Source organism: Episyrphus balteatus, chromosome 1 (genome assembly GCF_945859705.1).
Source record: "Episyrphus balteatus chromosome 1, idEpiBalt1.1, whole genome shotgun sequence".
Lineage (NCBI taxonomy): Eukaryota > Metazoa > Arthropoda > Insecta > Diptera > Syrphidae > Episyrphus > Episyrphus balteatus.
Genome location: NC_079134.1, coordinates 146,225,572 through 146,245,183, shown reverse-complemented (window position 1 = coordinate 146,245,183; position 19,612 = coordinate 146,225,572). Strand labels below are relative to the sequence as shown.

General features: G+C 32.4%; 3 protein-coding genes across 3 annotated transcripts in view; 2 read left to right on the top strand and 1 right to left on the bottom strand.

Annotated features, from left to right (window-relative positions):
* The window catches only part of LOC129907328 (zinc finger protein 91-like), a 75,667-nt gene extending 71,791 nt beyond the window's left edge, over window positions 1–3,876 (top strand). The window contains exon 11 of the mRNA XM_055983471.1: window positions 3,469–3,876. Within this exon, the coding sequence (XP_055839446.1) occupies window positions 3,469–3,693 (225 nt within the window). The 3' untranslated portion in view covers window positions 3,694–3,876. The remainder of the gene's footprint in view (window positions 1–3,468) is intronic.
* A 1,492-nt stretch (window positions 3,877–5,368) lies between these two features.
* Window positions 5,369–14,316, top strand: LOC129907341 (transcription factor grauzone-like). Its single transcript, XM_055983498.1, has 5 exons — window positions 5,369–5,617; window positions 5,681–5,795; window positions 10,366–11,290; window positions 13,409–13,787; window positions 13,848–14,316. Exons 1-5 carry the CDS (start codon window positions 5,507–5,509, stop codon window positions 13,998–14,000), a joined length of 1,683 nt encoding a protein of 560 aa, XP_055839473.1. The 5' UTR covers window positions 5,369–5,506; the 3' UTR covers window positions 14,001–14,316.
* A 1,433-nt stretch (window positions 14,317–15,749) lies between these two features.
* LOC129907353 (S-adenosylmethionine sensor upstream of mTORC1) lies at window positions 15,750–16,807 on the bottom strand. The gene has a single exon (XM_055983510.1). The coding sequence runs from the start codon at window positions 16,704–16,706 to the stop codon at window positions 15,819–15,821; it is 888 nt and encodes a 295-aa protein (XP_055839485.1). The 5' UTR covers window positions 16,707–16,807; the 3' UTR covers window positions 15,750–15,818.
* Window positions 16,808–19,612: the final 2,805 nt, after the last annotated feature.

The following is a 19,612-nucleotide window of genomic DNA, read 5'->3' as shown; positions in this document are numbered from 1 at the left end:
TTTTTTTTTTAATATTTAAAATTCATCATATAACAAAAAACCACTTATTGAACACAATCCTTATTGCCTTTTTCGAATAGAGCTCAAATGAGATAATTTCGCAAATAATCACATTTCGAATGCCAAATGAAATAATTTGACATTCGAAATTGGATAATTTACGACACTATCATCTATTGTATTAGGTCTGTTTAATAAAAAAAAAATCTAGGACAGAACAGATTAGAGCAGCACAAGTTTGTAAATACTGCAAGGAAGAACAGAAAAGTTCAACTTCGTATTTTAAAAGATTGACAGTGTTGTCTATATCAGTTGCAAAATTTTTAATTCAAAATCATTTATTGAAATGATTTTTTACTAAAATAAATGATTTACTAGCACTTTTAATATTGTACCAGTCTTTTCTTCTAACCATAAAATATTTAGTAGAGATGCCGCGAACTATTCGGCCACTATTCGGTATTCGGCCTATTTTTCTGGTATTCGGCCGAATAGTTAAACTATTCGGCCGAATACTGAATACCAAATGGAGAAGAAAAAAGACATAAATTATTATACCAAAATGTGTATTTTATTAAAAAATTGTAATTTTAGTACTTATAATCTACTAAAGGCAAGTTGTGGTGAATGAAAACTACTCGTTCCGCATTTGTTGTGTAGTAAACGATTACGTTTATCTTTGTAGACTATTCCTGCTTCGAAAAATAGTCTTTTACTGTAAACACTTGTCCCAGGAGATTAAAGGTAGACTTTAGCAAATGTTTTCAAAATTGGAAATTTTGTAGTATGTGTTGACCACCACTTGTATGGGTCCGCTGTTCGATCTTGGCGAACAGTCCTCATATCAGTGTTTTGCCATAAAAATGTTTTGAAAAATATGCTGAAACGACGAAAAAAAATCTGCAATGCAGACTTTTTTTTAAATTTGGGACACTCAATTTGAAAGTTTGCGAACAGGTGTCAGCAAAATTAATAACGAGAATATTTTTCCTCGCTCAAATTGTTAAATTTTCATAATAGTTGTATTGTTATCCATTTTCCTCTATAAAACTAAAATCGTACTGAACTTTTGTTACAATTTGCATTTGAGAAAATGACATGTAAAAACAAGAAAGAAAATTATACAACGTTATGAACAAACTTCATCTGATTTGAAAACTATAGTTAAATAATAGAAAATATTGATAGTTTTGTCAAAATAAATGATGTCTTAATTCATCCTAGGCCTTACTTTAATTACCATTTTATTAGATTTTTTGGAAACGTTAAGTTTCAGTTGCAAATTTATGGTTCTTAAAAGTCTGGGAATAGGTTGAAAATCTGCAAAATGCAGATAAATCTGCACTATTGGCAACACTGCCTCATATGTAATTCGATTTTAGATGTCTACCTTTGCAGTAGTAGGTAGTGTGTTCAGATATTTATCTTAAAAGTAGTTCAGTTATTCATCGTTACAATACGCTGTTGTTGGGAATTTTTTAAGCCACATCTATTCTTGAGACAAAGTATAAAATTTTTGAAACTACCAACGATTTTTTCTGATTATCCTTGGCCGAATATTCGGTATTCGGCCGAGGAGCGTGGCCGAATATTCGGTATTCGGCCAAATCAATGTTCGCGGCATCTCTAATATTTAGCAATGACTTATGTAGGATTGCAGTAGTCCGTGACTGTGGAAATATATTTGAAGTACCGTCTAATATTCACTTACTTTGATTTTAAAAAGTAGGTTGGCAAAAACACTTGTTTTTTTTTTATATATAAAAAGATCGTTTGAATAGACAAAGAGTGAAACTATTACATTATTCATTCCGTAATTTATTTCAACTTAATGTTATAGACGTTAAGGTTGAGGTTAAAGATGACGGAGATAATAGCATGTCATCAATTGAACCCACTGCCCATATCGAGTTAAAAATGGATTCCCATGAAAACGAAAACCAAGAAGAACGGCAACAAAATAATATACAAATTGATTCCAGTGACACCGACGACTCAGAAATACCTTTGGCTAAATTTTCAAAAACTCGAACGCAAAATAAACGCCGAACTCAAATAAAAACCACAACTTCCAGTAATGATGATGATGATGCTGAATCATCAGCGCAAGAGTGGCAAGACCATCATGATGTCGACGATGATGATGACGAAGAAGACAGTGAATATGAAGTTAAACACAAACCAACACCCGTTCTAAAAACACCGACTGGCAAGAAACGAGGTAGACCCTTGAAAAATACCGGCACCCCCAGAGAAAGAACTCCCAAAAATATAACAAAAGAACAAATCAAGAAAAAACAACTCTCACATGAATACGATGACATCATACAAAAGAACATGCAACTAACGTGTCACGTTTGTCAGTTGCCTTTGAAGAACTTCTTTATCCTAAAGAAGCACTATCGTTGCAAGCACAATGAGCGGGGCTATGTTTTGTGCTGTAGCAAGAAATTTCTCAAACGTGGTGTCCTCGTCGATCACATTTACACTCATTTGAATCCGGAACATTTCAAGTGTGATAAATGTGACAAAGTTCTTGCCGATCGGCGTTGCTTGGAAGTTCACATGAATATACACAGCGAGGAGAAACAACGCATCTACCAATGTGATCAGTGCAATAAGAGTTTCTTCAAGAAGCCACTACTAACACGTCACATGCATATTCACATACCAACAGAGGAACGAAAGTTTCCCTGTGAAGAGTGCAATAAATTGTAAGCTTGATGATTAGCAATTGTATTCGAGTCAGTTTAAAAAAAAAAACTTTCTAACTTACAGCTTTCCGTCGAATTACACGCTACGAGCACATATCAATAATGTGCATCAAAATGCTTATGCAAAAATCTGCGATCAGTGCGGCAAGTCGATACGTGGACGAGAAGCATTCCAAAGGCATTTGCTGGAACATGCTGGTGTGCCCATACCCATTGTCCAATGTGAAAAGTGTGGTGCGAAGTTGAAGAACAAATATGGCCTTAAGCGGCACATGAATGCAATGCATGCTGAGTCGAGTGTGCCGCATGTGTGTAATATTTGTGGCAAAGTGGCACCAAATGAACCAGCACTACGAAGGCATTACCATTATGTGCACAAGTGTGAGCGTAGTCACAAGTGTCCAATGTGTGATAAGGCCTTTAAAAAGGCTGCCGGATTAAAGGTAAGTAATGTTGTTCTATAAGAAATAACCTAGAAGCGGTAGGAGCCTGTCTTTGAGCCTTAAGGTCATTATTATTTATGTTTAAGAGCTGCAAGTTTAATTATGTTCAAAATATGTTTATGAAGCCAAGAATAAATCTCTACTATTATGACCTCTATCAGTTTTTAATTTAAGATTTTTCCATTTTCAGACATTCTTTTATACAAATTCACATTTTTTTATACAAATTTACTTTTTTGATGTACAATTATCTGTAGATCTTTATGTAAATTAAAATATTTCTACTTTTTCTTTTTTTTTAACATTTTTAGGAACACATGACAACACACACTGGAGAAGTTCTCTACACATGTCCACATTGTCCGAAAACATTTAATTCAAACGCCAACATGCATTCCCATCGTAAGAAAATGCATCGCAAAGAATGGGAAGAAAATCGGCGTCATCCTCATATGGGGCATAGTGCGCAAGCAAGTGTAAATAACGCAAATGCAAATGCGATTGCAAACGCCACCGAGGAAAATAACCAGCAGTAGTAGTAGTAGTAGTAGTATAGTAATAATTAATAAATTTTAATTTCTTAAACAATAAGAAAAAAAAAAAACATTTTTAAGCATTCAACTTACATCATATTTTGTTTCATATAATTAATTTCTTTTTTTAAAAGAGTGTATTGAAAATACGTTTTCAATAAAAAATTAGTGTTACGTGTAAGAATATTTAAATTGTTTTTACTTACAAAAAAATCCAATTTGTTTTTATCTGCTGGATATTTTTACTATGGGCACGATTTCAGCGTAAAAAATCACACAAATTATGTAATTAATTAAAGTGCCATATGCGGGTAAGTGTTTATCCTTCGTTTACTGTGATATGTTTTAATGATCCACCTTATTTCTTTTCGGCTTGTGCTTCCACTTAAAGGTAAATGCAGAACATTTGCTCTCATTTTTAGTTTGATGAAATGAAATGAGATGAATAATTTATCCAAGTTGATCCCAAATGAAGAAACTCTTGCTTAACGCACCTAGGATGCTTTAAAGCCTGGAGAACTAATGAGACAACTCTTTCTATCAAGGAAGAGAACAAAAAACGAATTCCAGCGGCATTCAGATAAAGCAAGGAAATGGAACAGCGAATAATAAATTCACGAAGATTTTTCGAAAATCTTAATTTTTCTATAGATATCATCAAAATGGACATTAATTGATAACCAGACTCGCAGCCGTTTTGGAAGTTATTTGCAACAATTTTTCAATCGAAACCCAAAAATTTAAGATTTAAACCCAGTACGCAGCCGATCTAAAATACATTAGAATTTAAGCCCAGTTTTGCGCGGATTCAACTAGAAAATCACACATTCATTTCCAACTAAATATTATATATATGTATCATAATTTAGCGGACGAAGAATAAGTCAAGAAAAACGGATAAAAAACGTCAGCTGAAATTTACCGTGATCTGCGTACTAGGCTTAAAAGTAAATTTTCAAATTGTATAAACGCCGGAAAAGAAGTATAACTTCAAATATTTATATGGCCGATAAGGTAATAGAAAACAGATTGCGAGATAACGTATTATTAGCCGCGTTCCATTGTAGGTGGTAGTTTACTCATGAGTAGATCTAGTAGTGGAATTAACACATGATCTTCTACTCGAGGAGATAGGAATGTGTAGTTGTTGTACTAGATTTCTACTCACGAGTCAACTACCACCTCCAATGGAACAGGGCTATTACAGCGCTTGTGCACCATTGATAATTGTATGTTTAACTGGAAAACCAAACCAAAAAACTATTCGATCGTGTTATGGGTTGAATTCATAAACGCAGTTGAATTCACAAACGCATTACTGCTTTTGCATCACAACTTTTTTCATTGAAAAATAACACTACCTTACCTACAAAGCATCACATCACATTTGCACCAGAAACATTTTTGACACAAAGTATCACTGCGCCAATGAATTCAGCCGTAGATTTATAACTAATTCTGAAAAAGTAATAAATCAAAAATCCAATACAATAGCAAACGGATTTTGTGATTGCTTTTTACGATTCGTTACAAATCTGTGATAATTTTACCGACCCCAAGAAATCATCCTTTTCATGTAAGTTGATGAGAAATGTTTTGAATAACATGATCCGTGTAAACTGATGTGAAAACATTTTTCAATTAAAATTTGGCATCACTTATTTTCAGTATCTGACAAGACAAATGTCAACGAGCTAAAAAGAAACACCAAAAAAATACAAAAAAAAAATATAATCCAAAACTAAACAACAAAAAAAGTTTTCTTTTAATTTGTTTAAAAGAATATTGTAGTTCTTTTTATTTATTTATTAACAAAATGCTTTGCATTTTGTGTGTTTGTGGTCGCGAACAAACAATCGACATATTCAGTGAAGAAGGTTTAACATTAAATGTATGCAGTATAATTACTAAACATTTTTGGATTCAGGTAGGAAAACCAAGAAAACATGACCAAAAACTAATTGCATTTATAACTTATTTTTACTAAAAGCCTAATAAAGATGACAAAAATTCAAGACTCATTTGTACATCCTGTTGGGATGCATTGGATGCATTTCATAAATTCTTTGAACAAGTTGAAGCTGCACATTTGGCATTGATTGTTGGTAAGTAAAATGTAGAACTTGTAGTTGTAGTCCGGTCAAATTAGACATTCAATTCAGAAATAATTTGCATAGAGCTGGAAATTGGTACAGAGCATTGAAACGTCGATTTGAATAAAATGTCAAAAGTCGCATGTCTGCATAAAAAGTTATTCAAGGTTTATTGTCGAAAATGTAGGTTTTTAATATATAACTTTTAAACGGATGAAGCTATCAAAAAAAAGTATATAGCTAACTTGTAGGTTTTGTAATTTCATTAAAAAAATGTTACAACACTTTTTTTCTCCGAGCAATCGTTTAGAAAATATCAAGATTTTAAAATGTGTAAAATATCGAAAAAACCGATTTTTTGCATATTAGGCTGGATCCACACTAGGTTGATCAACACGTTCAACTTACGTTCCAAATCGACATAAATAGTTAAACATGAATAGTTAAGGGGGGAAATCCCTCTGGACGACACCTTTTTCAATATTTTTTTATGAAAAACTGAAAGCACTTATTGAAATTTGGAAAAAAACAAGATATTACTGACATTATTAAGTATTGAAAAATTTTTTTTTGAAATGAAAAAATAACAAAATGGCGGCTCTGGAGCCTTTCAAAGTTGACGCCTCTAGTTTACGCCGTGCAATGCACAGGTCCAGGAAATCATCTTAAATCAAAAGGGAAATTTTTTTCCGTTAGATGATATTAGTACGCATTGCATGAACCTAAATTTTTTTTTTTTAAATCAAAATCAACAAAAAAACGAAAAAACCATGTTTTTTTTTACAAAGAAGTAGTTAAAAAAAATATTTATTGTACAGATTTTATTCAACTTTTAGGTTCATGTTGTGGCCAATAAGTTAAGGAGTAATTTGCTTCAAATTTCAAGTCGATAGCTTCATTAGTTTTTGAGTTACATTGCACGGCGCGGAAAAAAACTAGTTTCGAAAAAAATGCGTTTAAAGTTTTCGTTTTCGTACTATGGTAGGTTCGGAGCGCATTGGTTTCGGGACTATCTAGGCACTTTTGAGGCTTCATTTAAGGCTAAGACCACTGAAAACAGTTTCTTCGATTGATAAATAAATTTATTACACAAAAAAAAAAATAATGCAAAAATAAAAAATTCCAGAGGGATTTCCCCCCTTAAACCATTCCACAGTGGGTACTGCCATAGGTCAAAAATAAAAAAGTAAATGTCAGTTTTTTAAAATCCAATGATTAAACAACCTTCTACAATCTCCCATCGAACCAAAACCAAAAAAAGTTTGACGGTTACCCTTTTTTTCATTTCTTAATAGCCATTGAAAGTCGGTATATAAAAAAAGGTACAGTTTTTTTATCGCTGCAGTTATAAGGTGTGAACTTGCGATAGTGATAGCGGGTGTTAAAAAATTGTGAACAGTATTAAATTGTCATGGATTAAACGAGAAGGTTAATACTTTCTAAAAACATAAATTATATTGTTAAATAACATTAAGGCTAATTGTAATGGGGCTCGTTAGCGAAGCAATTTTAATCATTTTTATTTAGCTCAATTTTCATTAAATTAGAGATTTAGTTGGTTTGCCTTCGAGTGCCCTCTACAATTTATGTTCTCAAATGAAGAATACCGTCCTACCTTTCGAAATAATAGCGCCGTTTTTTCCCCTTTTCGAGTAATAGGAGTTTAAATGACGATACACGGAGAAAAAAAAAATTACAACGTAAAACTAAAAAAATTCCTTTTTGGCACTATTATTTTTATAAAAGACTGAACTAGAGGGTAAGGGTAAAGTGCTCCACTGACAGTCAGGTCCATTTCCGGCATTAACCATTTTTTTTTATATTTTCAAAAAAATAAATTTTTGTACCTTTTTTTATTTTTCTTGAAAATAAAAAAAATTTAAAAACTGACTTGATGCATTTTTATGCAAAAATAAATCATATAAAATGATAATACAGGCGTTTGATAAAAAAAAAAAATGGTCATTATATTTTTGACCGCACTCTGTATGGGAGGGTACCCACTGTGCATTCCAAACTGGTTCAATTGATGTGTGGGCTCAGATATGTCCTATATGCATCAGTTAGGAATAGTTTAGAAATGTTTAACTGTTCAGTATGTCGATTTGGAACGTATGTCGAACGTGTTGATCAACCTAGTGTGAATCCAGCTTTACTGTTAAACTGTGAGTCCTATCGAAAAGTTCCCCTTAAACACTTGTAGATAATGTGTTGTTCTACATAAAAACGTTTTTTATTATTTTTTTTTAAGCAGTCGTTCAAAAAAAAGATTTTTTATATTTGTTCAAAACTCAAAAATTTCCCAGTTTTGTACTTAGACTTGTAAAATGTGAGTTTTTTTTAATGTATTTAGGGCCATTTTATTCAGTATGCTTCAACTTGAAGGAATCTCTAAAGTTAGCTTACTTGAGAGTTGTCTTCAAATCAACAGTTGAAACTCAAGTTAAAAATTAGTTTTATTCACTAACTTCTCTCCTAACTTCTCAGTTAAAAACCTAAAGTTGACCTACTTTCAGTTTAAAAAAAAAATCACTGGGATATTTATGACAATTAAAAAATACTGTCAGTTACAAAGCGTTATTAGCCCTGTTCCTTTGGGAGGTGACAAAGTACTACTAGTAGTTTACTAGCGATTTCCAATGGAACGCACTTTCAACGAATTCAATAAAAATCGTATCTACTCGGGAAGAAGAGCATGAGTAGATGATAGTACTAGATTAACCAAAACATCTACTGTTAGTAGACTACAACCTCCAATGGAGCAGGGCTATTATGAAGTCTATGTGTCATTCAATCAAAAAATGTTTGCGTTTTTTGTACTTTTTTTTGGAATAATTAAAAAATGAGTGAATTTGAAATGTTATTAAATGTTGAAATATTTCAGACCCCAATTGCACTGAGTAATAATATTTTTTAAGTCATATTCCACATCAGAAAAAAACCAAAAGAATTTATTTTCAGCAAAAAACCAAGTCTCCAGAAAATAAAATAATTTTCGTCACAAAGTTTTATTTATTTCTTTAACAAAATACATGCAGAAAATTATAATATGAAATTCTTTTCTTTTAAAAACTACTGATTTTCTTAATAATAAAAAGATTAACTAAAAATAAAGAAATTTTTTTGGGGTTTTTTAATGTTTTTATCACAGCATTTCGCTTTGGCTTCTCATAAAAAGATCAAAGTTTCCATAATCTTCACTACCCGAAAAAGTTCATAAACACAATAAGTTAACGGAACAGTGAAGTTCATAGCATTCCTATTTTTCACGGTTTTTAAAGAAAACAAACTTTTGCCACAAAACAAAAATAAGAAAATATGACATTTCGAACTAAAATCTCATGTTTGCTCAGCAAACTTCTGATTTTTTCCGGAGTTGAGAATGGGCAGGTTCAGAAACGAAAGGGGCTAAATATTTAGGTAATTTCTCGGTCGCTGATTGGTCAACTGTCAAAAAAAATCCTTCCAATTTAGTTAATTTTATTGGAAAGCTAACTGGAAAGTTAGGCAAGAAATTTTTCCCTAAACATTTAGGAAAGTTTTTTTTTTGTCAACATGACAGCTGATTGTTTTTAATTATAGAATTTAGTTAACAGAATTAAATTTATTTGTGTGAACAACTAGTAAAATATGCATTATCGGTTATAATTAATGTTATTTATTTATTAAAATGAAGTGAAATTTGGTGTCTGCCCCATGCGATCTATAAATTGTTAAGAAGATTTCGAAATTTGACAATAATATCACACCCAAACTAATTTAGGGAATTTACTCAAATTTCCGTTCAGAAAATGACGTTGCCTAAATACCTAGTCCCTAATATTTCCTGAACGTGCCCAATATTTAAAGTTGAAAAACTCTAGATTTTATAATCGAAAGTTCAAAACGTCAAATTTTATTGAATAAAAACAAATTCTCAAGTTGAAACAAAAAATCCTCAAGTTGTTTTCAACTTTGAGTGAATCGCCCTTGATGTATTTCTAACTAAATTCATAGACTAGATATAACGTTTTCCATAAAATAGGTTAAGATATGCTTTATCGTTTGAAAGTTAGTGCGCTTAAAAGAGTGGTATATATCGAAAATACCGTTTTTTGCCTATTTTCGTCAAATAGTCGATGTTATCGAAAAAAAAATTTCAAAGCAAGTGTTAACATAGGGTCGTAGAGGTTGGTGAGGGCAGGGAAGTTTCGTTACCAGTTTTTCGTACTTAGCTCCTCTAAGATGCGGTTTTTGACAAATATTTTAAATTTATTTTATAGCCTATGATGATTTTCATAAAAAAAGATTTAGATGTGCCTTTTCGTAGTTGCCATTGTTTAGAAGATGTTAGATTTCAGAGAGAGAGTATACCAAAAAATCGTGTGTTTTGTCTTTTATTAAAATTGACATATACCTGAATAACTTTTGGGGACTTTCGATATTTTACTCAAATCGACGTTTCAATGCTCTGTACCAATTTTCAGCTCTATGCGAATTATTTCTGGGTTTGCACTTTTTTATGTCTATTTTGTCTGGACTATTGGTAGTTGACTTCGACAAAAAAGACATGTCTTAACTGAAACCTATATAATTTCATCAGTTGAAGATGTTAAAGAAGAGCTTAAAGAAGACTTTGAAACCAGTTTACCATCAAACACCGAAAACGTCTTAAACATCGACTTAAAATCTAACATTGACAACAGCACCCACGTTAAACAAGATTCAACTAATTTACAAAAAACAGAAGACTCTGACTCTGAGCTCCCATTGTCTGTTTTAAAGAAAACTTGCAAAACAAATCCTAATACCACATCGAGCAATGATGATCAGGAATCATCTGCTGAATGGCAAGATCCACAATCAGATGGTGACAATAATAATGATGAGGATGGTGATTTCCAAAATGACGATGATGATGATGACGATGAAGATGATGATGATGAAGAAGATGAAAAGGAAAAACCAAAAGCTAAAAAAATCAAAACAGAAACCATTCCAAAAGAAGAACAATTGACAAAATCTGGAAAGAAACGAGGTCGTCCACTTAAAGGAACTCCCAGAAAAACTACATCCCCCAAACAAGTTTCCGAAGAAGTTGTTAAAAGAAAACAACTATCACAAGAGTATGATAAAATCATTCAGGAGCACATGAAGCTATCGTGTAGTATTTGTCTTACGATTCTGCCAAACTTTTCCTGTCTTCGGAAACACTATCGCACTCAGCACAACAAACGAGGCTATGCTTCTTGCTGTGACAAGAAATTCCACAGCAAAAGTATTCTAGTTGATCATATCCATACTCATTTGGATCCGGAGCGTTTCAAGTGTGAGAAATGCAGCAAGGTTCTAGCTGATCGCCGATGCTTGGAGGTTCACATGGATATGCACATTGAGGACAATCAACGGACCTATCAGTGTGATCAGTGTAATAAGAGTTTCACCAAGGAGATACTCCTCCAACGACACATGCATATTCACATACCCGAGGAGGAGCGAAAGTTCCCGTGTGAGGAGTGCAATAAGCTGTAAGTTATAATTATTATTGTAGTATTCGGGGGCTGAAAATGAATTCCTTTTCTGCGTACGTTCACACTATTTTATTAAAACAAACTGTATGATAAAAAATCGACTCTTCGGAATACATTATATCTGGGTATAACTTAGTAGTTTACCACTATTCTTTCTAAATCATGGTCTCGTAATTATAGAAGATGTGATGTTCCTTACTAACTCCTGTCGCAATATGGTTTGTGTCTTAACACAAATTTAAATTTCATGTGGTTCAAATTCACGATAGACAAGCGCTCCATACATACCTCTTTCATCTATAGGAGTTCAAATTTGAACAGATTATCAACTTCTAACGAATTCGATGCTCTATCTGACTCTATCCAAAGAATTTTTGACCATTACCCTAGCACTGAAGTTGTCATTATAGGATTATAGGCGATTTTAATATTCACAATTCTTCGTGGCTCCTCCGCTTTTCTGGTCAGACAACAACTGATACACAATTTTTCTGCGAACCAACTAAAATTTTAAACGTGAATGGCCAAGCCGAAAATATTCTTAACCTGTTTAAGTAAATACACAGGTCCATTTCACACGACGCCGAAAACCGGCTGGGAACAGGGTAAACGCCCCTTTTAGATGGTTTACCTTGCAACCACCTAAAAGGGGCGTTTATCTGTTTTTTTTCGGCCGGTTTTCGGCATTCTGTGAAATGACGTTAAGTCTATTATCGGCTCTCGGATCACTGTGTCATATCCGTTAATTTTTCGTGCCCGTCAATCCAGTTAATGAGAAAACTCTGAGAAGTGAGAACCGTTTGGAAATATGAGAAAGCCAACTTGGTTGTTTTGTTCTTAATAATTTCAACAGGAACTTTAACTGACCACTATGCTTCCTGTTAGCGACGAAGACTCAAACGCTGATATGATCACAAATTTGATTTTCTCCAGAATGAAACTTTTAATCCCGAACAGGATCAAATCTATCAAACCAAAACGTCCCGTTTCTGCTTGAACCTCGTAAGTACATTTTTTTAAAAGATTTAATTTTCTGTTAAACATTGCTCTAAAACTTACAGAAAGAATAGATACAAAGGTTAAAGTGTAGAAACAACTCAATCAATATGTCATAAACATAACTTGATTTCCCTTTGTTCAATTCATATTTTTAACTTTGAGAAAAATGTATATTTGTTTTAAGAACTGACAGACAGAAACGGGACGAAAAGAAAACTCATGGTTTGATACAAGCTCCTATGAGGTTATTACGGTCAAAGAACTAAGTTTCCGATGTTTTAAAGCCAACTCCACAAAGGAAAACCGGACAAAGTTTAAAAAGGCTAGGAAAATCTGCAACGTTCATATTCGTAAAATGAAATTTTTACATGATCAACAAATGAGAAAAAAAAAATACTACAATGTCCCAAAGCTTCCAAAAATGTTTGGTCTTTTATAAAAAAAAAAACATACGAAACACCTCTTCTTTCTCGGTTCCAACACTCATTTTTAATGTCACTCCTTTTTTAAGTTCTGTAGAGAAAGCTAACTTTCTCGTAACTCAATCTTCTTTCGTACTCGCGCAATAGCAAAAATCCTTAGCTTAGGAAATATACTGAGGAAGGAAATCTTCTCAATGACCGGCAGTGTAGCTTTCGTAACAATAGATCAACTGGTCATTTAATGGTTTATCTCAGCCATACTCATACTTTTTGGAGAGGGTATGAATAAGTTTTTTTCATGGAGTTTTTGGGATTTTCTTTGAAAAGTTTTAAATAAATGCTGGTGTGCCCCAGGAATCAGTTTTGTCTCCAACACTCTTTTTAATGTTCCACTAATTTGTTTTGCTGACCATGATAGCACTCTCAGCTTTTCAGATCCACATCTCTCTTCTTCGTATGTCGATCTTAAAAGGTAGTGTATGATCTACTGCTTCTTCAACTCATCTTAGTCTTTTGGACGACATTCAGAGAAGAGCCTTCAAATGATTAGAGATAAGAACATAATATTCAAGAATAAGTTTGCGCTGTGTTAAACACAATAAGGGTATTCATAACCGCTTGAGTGCGCGTTAATTATAAAAAAAAAATGAACCCGTGATGAACCAGAATTTAATTAAAAAGCACTTTCTTACAGTTTCTCATCGAGTTATACTCTAAAAGCGCATATAAACAATGTCCACCAGAATACTTATGGAAAAATCTGCGATCAATGTGGCAAGTGTATACGTGGTCGGGAAGCATTCCAAAGGCATTTGCTGGAACACGCTGGTATTCCCACACCTGGGGAACAATGTGATAAGTGTGGAGCGAAACTGAAAAACAAGTACTGTCTCAAAAGACACATTAGTGCTAAACATGCGGATTTGAATGTTCCACATGTTTGCATTATTTGTGGTAAAACAGCACCTAATGAGCCTGCATTGCAGAGGCATTACTATTATGTTCATCGATGTCAACGTAATCACAAATGTCCAATGTGTGAAAAAGCCTTTAAAAAAGCCAGTGGATTGAGAGTGAGTTAGCTCAAATTTTATATTTATTTTAATTAATGTATTTTCTTTTTTAATTATTAGGAACACATGACAACACATACTGGAGAGATACTCTACACATGTCCATATTGCCCGAAGACATTCAACTCAAATGCTAATATGCATTCCCATCGTAAAAAAATGCATCGCAAAGAATGGGAAGAGACACGTCTTGCAGCCGCTCAAAATAATTAATTTATAAAAAGAAATACTTAATGAAAAGGAATGGGAATTGGGTCTCCGTTTTTTAATTATCAAAATGCTTTTTCTTTTTTACCGTTGTCAAATTAGACTGATTTTAATTTATACCTACTACTTAAAGTAGCAACATAAAAATAAACTCCAAAGATGGACATAGATAAACACTATTTTAAAAGTGCACTATTTAATATGTCCAGAAGGAGTTTAAAACCAAATTCAATACATATTTTTTTTTATATTTTATCCGTTTTTTTTTAGATATCCCAGTCCTGTCTTGTCCTTAATGAATGTACATATTTATTTAGATAATATTAATTGTTTAATTTTATTTTTGTCTTGTGTGTTCTTATAAATTTATAAACTAGACAATATGAAAATATTCAATCAATAAAATATTGTGTGCAAAAATTTAAAGAAACCGATTTTTTTGTTTTAGTAGTTTAAATCCGGTTTATAAATTGAATCGTTTATTTCCAAAAAATTATAAGTCCATTTGCTCAAAAAAAGTTTCTGAGAACGTTTTTTTCTTTTGTATTTAACAAACTTGATCCTTACTTAAACTGCAAATATTATCCTTTTATATAAAAGTATCAAAAAATTAAGATTTGAATTCACAAGAATAAATAAAATCATCCTTTTTGTGGACTTATCAAGTTTGGAAAATAAACGATTCAATTTATTCTCCCTGTTATTCTAATCTCGATAATGAAGCAATCATCTGCAATGATTTTACGTGAATTGTGTCACAAAAAACAAGTATCTCTTCGACATAGAGGAGAATTATAAGACAGTAAAAGAAAACTTTGAAGAGCTTGGGATGAAATTTGACGAAGTCAATTCCTCACACCTCCTGAAAATGATCTGTTTATTTTCTTCGACATAGAGGAGAATTATAAGACAGTAAAAGAAAACTTTGAAGAGCTTGGGATGAAATTTGACGAAGTCAATTCCTCACACCTCCTGAAAATGATCTGTTTATTTTAGGGTTGGAGGTTAGGAATCGAACCTAGACCTCTGGGGCTACAGTCCATCTCACTTACCATCGCCACGCGGAACTTCTTCAATCTCATTGAATCAAAATGATATTTTATAAAGGAGGGTATTATTGAAGGTAGCGTAGCGTATGTTGGATATAAGAGTCTTTTTTGCCCTACCTTGAGAATACAAAACTTTAAAAGTGCCTTCAAAAACGCCCTATGGTTTCCAACATGCCTTATCTCCAAAAATATGTACCTTATCTTCAAAAATATCATTTATTTTCAAACTAGGGCTTTTTTTCAAACCAGAGGCCCTACTATGTATCTTTGTTCTACCTTCGCACCTGTTCGGTAGTTAATATTTCAATTGTTCTTCCTACTCAAACTATATATGTATCTAAAATTAACAATACCAACCTAAATCTGCCAAATAACACCTGATAAATCATTTGAAATGACTGGAGCTACATAATTTTCATTTGTAACATAGTTACAAAGATCCGTTTTTTGCAAATTTGAACACATTTTTTGTAGAATCAAATTGGGCTCCAGGATTTTATTGAAGGTAGGGCAATTTTATTTTAAGGTATGGCATTACGCCTCAAGGCTCCTTCCCTCTTGGCTAAGGCCCTGACTCACCCAAAAATTTTTCTGTTAATAGTACATTTCCAAAGAGAAATTTCGGGAAGGATTTGGTTCAGATTTCCATCATTTGTTTCTCAAAAGTATGAAACAAAATATTGTTAAAAAAAGTGATTGTTACTTAAAAAAAATTCTTTTATTCATGTACATTTCATAAATTACAATTAGATACAAAAAATTCAAATATATAATCTTATTTGCTATCTTGAGGTATATCGATTGACATCGTCATATAAGCCTCCTTATGTTGTTCTGCCCACATCTGTGGCAATCGAATATCAATAGATTTTCGAAAAACCATGCAAGCAATATGAGGTAGTTTTTCAAATTTAATCCGACTAAATCCAAGCGTAGCCAAAGTATACCTCCAGTTTTTCATAATTGTTGCATTTTTGCCAACATGCTGGGAATCAGGTGTAATAATAATGAGAATCCCTTCGAATTTCAAAAGCTTATATGCATTCGAACAACACAAAAGTCTTTGTTCAGAGGACGGAATATATTCCAGAAGCAAACTAAAAACAACACAATGGAAATAGTTTGCTGGAAGGTTTTCAATTTTGCCCTCAATTGGTGACACTGTTGTATCTTCAGATAAGATATTTATTTTTAAAAAATCACCTTGAAAGACAGTGTCAGTTGCTGGACACAAGTCAATCGCTGTGACATCAAAGTATTCCATATTTTTAAATGGATTGAAACAACTACCAACGTCTAGAACTCGTAGGTTTGTTGTTTCTTGATGATATTTACATTGACTCATATCGTATTCGAGGAATTCAAGTTGTCTTTGTTCGCGGGCACGTTTTTCAAAGAGTATACCATCGGCTAAAAAGTATGTCATACAATAGTCGATGGTCCATTTGATTCTACTTCTTGCCAGGAGATCGACATTGGTAGAATTTTCTTCCCAAATGGATGCAAGTTTACGCATTGCATCGGCGTATTCTTTGAGACGATCTTTATTTTGCAAATGATGTTCCCATGCTTCAGACGGGCCCATTTCTTTGCTCATAACACGCAAGGATTCGTGGACATCTTTGATGATGTTGGCTAGTTTTTTGTGTTCCTCTGTTGCCATTTCAATTTTTTTTTTTACATAAATTACTGAAATGGTTTGTTTATTTCCTAATTTCTGTAATGTTTTTTTTTATTTATTTGTGTGGAGGAATTTTTGTACACTAGCAGAACAAAAAAAAATATACAAATGTCAAATGCACAGCTGTTACGTACAGTAGCGGAGTAACAAATAAATGCAAATAAGGCCTTTGGTTGTTGATAGGCTCTTGCTGATTTGAATTTGGGCTTTTTTGAAGATAAGACATGTTGGAAGCTATAGGGCATTTCTGAGGGCACTTTTGAAGCTGATGGTTAATTTTATTTTAAAGGTAAAAGTAGTAATCTTTAAAGCCTGGTACGCAGGTCGAGCTAAATTTTAGCTGAGATAAACATCCCATACAAAAGGCGTGTTTTTTCTACAACTCAGTAGTTACTCATTTTTTTATTTTAATAATAGGTGTGTTTTTTTGTTTATCTATATAGATTTTGTGCAAAAAAACGACATCGAGATTTTTGAAATCAAAACAATTTACGTGTTAAAAACAACAAAAACTTTATCTGTATAGATTTTTGAAAAATCCAGATAATTATCCAGATTTAACTTTCTCTCGATAAAAACAGTAGTGCCAAGGTAGTTTAATTGTTGTGTTCATACAGAAATATCTGAAAATATTAACAAAAAAAAAAGCGGAGAAAACGAGGTTTGAAAAAAACTCTCATAGAAAAAAATAATCAAAAATTTGTTTGACATGGTTGCATTGAAATGTTAATATCTCGAGATATACGCAATGCACTTTTCAGATAAAAGTCTTAAATGGATCCTGATAAGATTTTTGAACAGATATATATATAAAATTACCAAAGTTTTTTCGAAAAATTAGAAATAAAAATAAAAAAGTTTTCACATTTGATTTTTAAAAAATCGAAAAAAAAATCAATATGGCTACCTTCAAACGCTTATAACACAAGAACGACGCAACTAATGTTAATGGACATGGTCTTAAAATGTAGCTAAGAATATACAGATCATTTTTGGTTTTTTGTGAAAAAAAAAAATTTTTGAATCCAACATGGATGTCATGGCCATATGAAAATTTTTGTTTGCATCCAACATGGATGGCCTTCCCACTTCGGAGTTAAAATAAAAAAAAAAACAAAAGCAACATTTTTGACAGACAGCTGCCAAAGTATATGCACAGTGGTGCCAAATGTTTGCATGGATTTCAAAAATCTCGATGTCGTTTTTTTGCACAAAATCTATATAGATAAACAAAAAAACACACCTAATAATAATAAAAATTATTGTTTTTCGAATAAAATAAAAAAATGAGTAACTACTGAGTTGTAGAAAAAACACGCCTAAAGTATCGATAATGTATGAAATGAATTTCACTATTTCAGCTAGGCTTAATTTTTTCGATAATTTGTATGGGAGCTAAAATTTAGCGCGATCTCCGTACAAGGCTTAAAACAAAATTAAAAAGGTCTTTATTAAAATTATTACATATATTTATTTTGTAACCTTATTAAGCTTTTTACATTTTCCTAGAACATATACTATGGTATACTAATGTAAATTTTTGTTTACACCATCAGAAAGTAGAGGTTTTAACAAACAAATTACCCACCGATTTTTTGAAAAAAGCTGATATTTTGACACGTGAATTTTCGATTGAAAATTAGGGTGTTTTTTTGGTATTTAGTCAAAATAAGGTTAAAAAATAAATATTTTAAATCAAATAAATTACTGTGTATTTGGGCCATAATAACGTAAGTTTTCACCAAATTTCGTAAAAAAAAAAAAAAACATTTTTTAGAAAAAGATAAAAATAAAAAAAACCAAAAACTCGGTTTTTTGAATTTTTCACATAAATTTTGGGGTTATGTGAAAAAATTGTCAAGACGTAAGTTGTAGGTAGATCTTTTTATTACCTAAAACTTTGTCTTACAACTTTTTTCCATAGGACTAGTAGTTCTGCCGGAAATTGAGATATACCATTTTTTATCATGAAAAACTCAACCCACCCACTTCCCGAACTCGGCTCGCCCGTAATTTATTTTTCCTTTCATTTTTATCATATTCACCTCCTTTTCCAATGGGTTTCATCCTACTATGATTTTTTTTGGTTTCAAAAATTATCGACCCTGGGCTATTTGTTAAAACTAATTATTGAAATCTTTTGAGTAATTATCATTTACATAATATTTATAACTATTTATTTATTCAAATGTATTAAAATTTGAAAAATAGCTTTTTTTTAAACGCTAAATAAACATTAACCTAAGTAACTAACTACAATTCTACATATCGTCGGTCTCATGAGAAAACCTCGTTACTCCCAAAATCAAAAGAGTAAACAAACAACAGAGTAGTTGGGAAGAAACGCGCTGTGCAAAATTTGAATTTAAGTCTATTTAGAGTTTTCGGAATGACCCCAAATTTTCTGGGTTGCTCCGCTGACATATTTTCTAAAGAATGGCATTCAAAAGTCATTTTTGAAAAAAGTGGAGTTACGAGGTTTCCTTATGAGACCGACGATATTTCACTATACCAATAACCAATTTAAAAGTCAGTTTAAAGGGTAACGCTTCAAACAAATACATTTTATGGTTGGAAACTCAACTATAAAATTTAACGGAGCGTTTTTCAAAAGGTTCTATGAGGACCGGAAAACGCGTGCTCATAGATATGTGGGACTCTTACCGCCGCACTAAAACCACCTCCTCCTACCGATTACAACTAAGTTCAGATGGAACTTATCTAGCAATGTATCTTTCTCGGAGTTTTGTCTTTAAACTGACTTTTACATTGTTTATTGGTATCGTGAAATATGTAGAATTTAGTTAAATATTAAAGTGAGCTTTAAAGGAGAATGGGCATTTTGGACGTTGAGCGGCCATAAATAAAATTGGTATCAAATGAAAGAA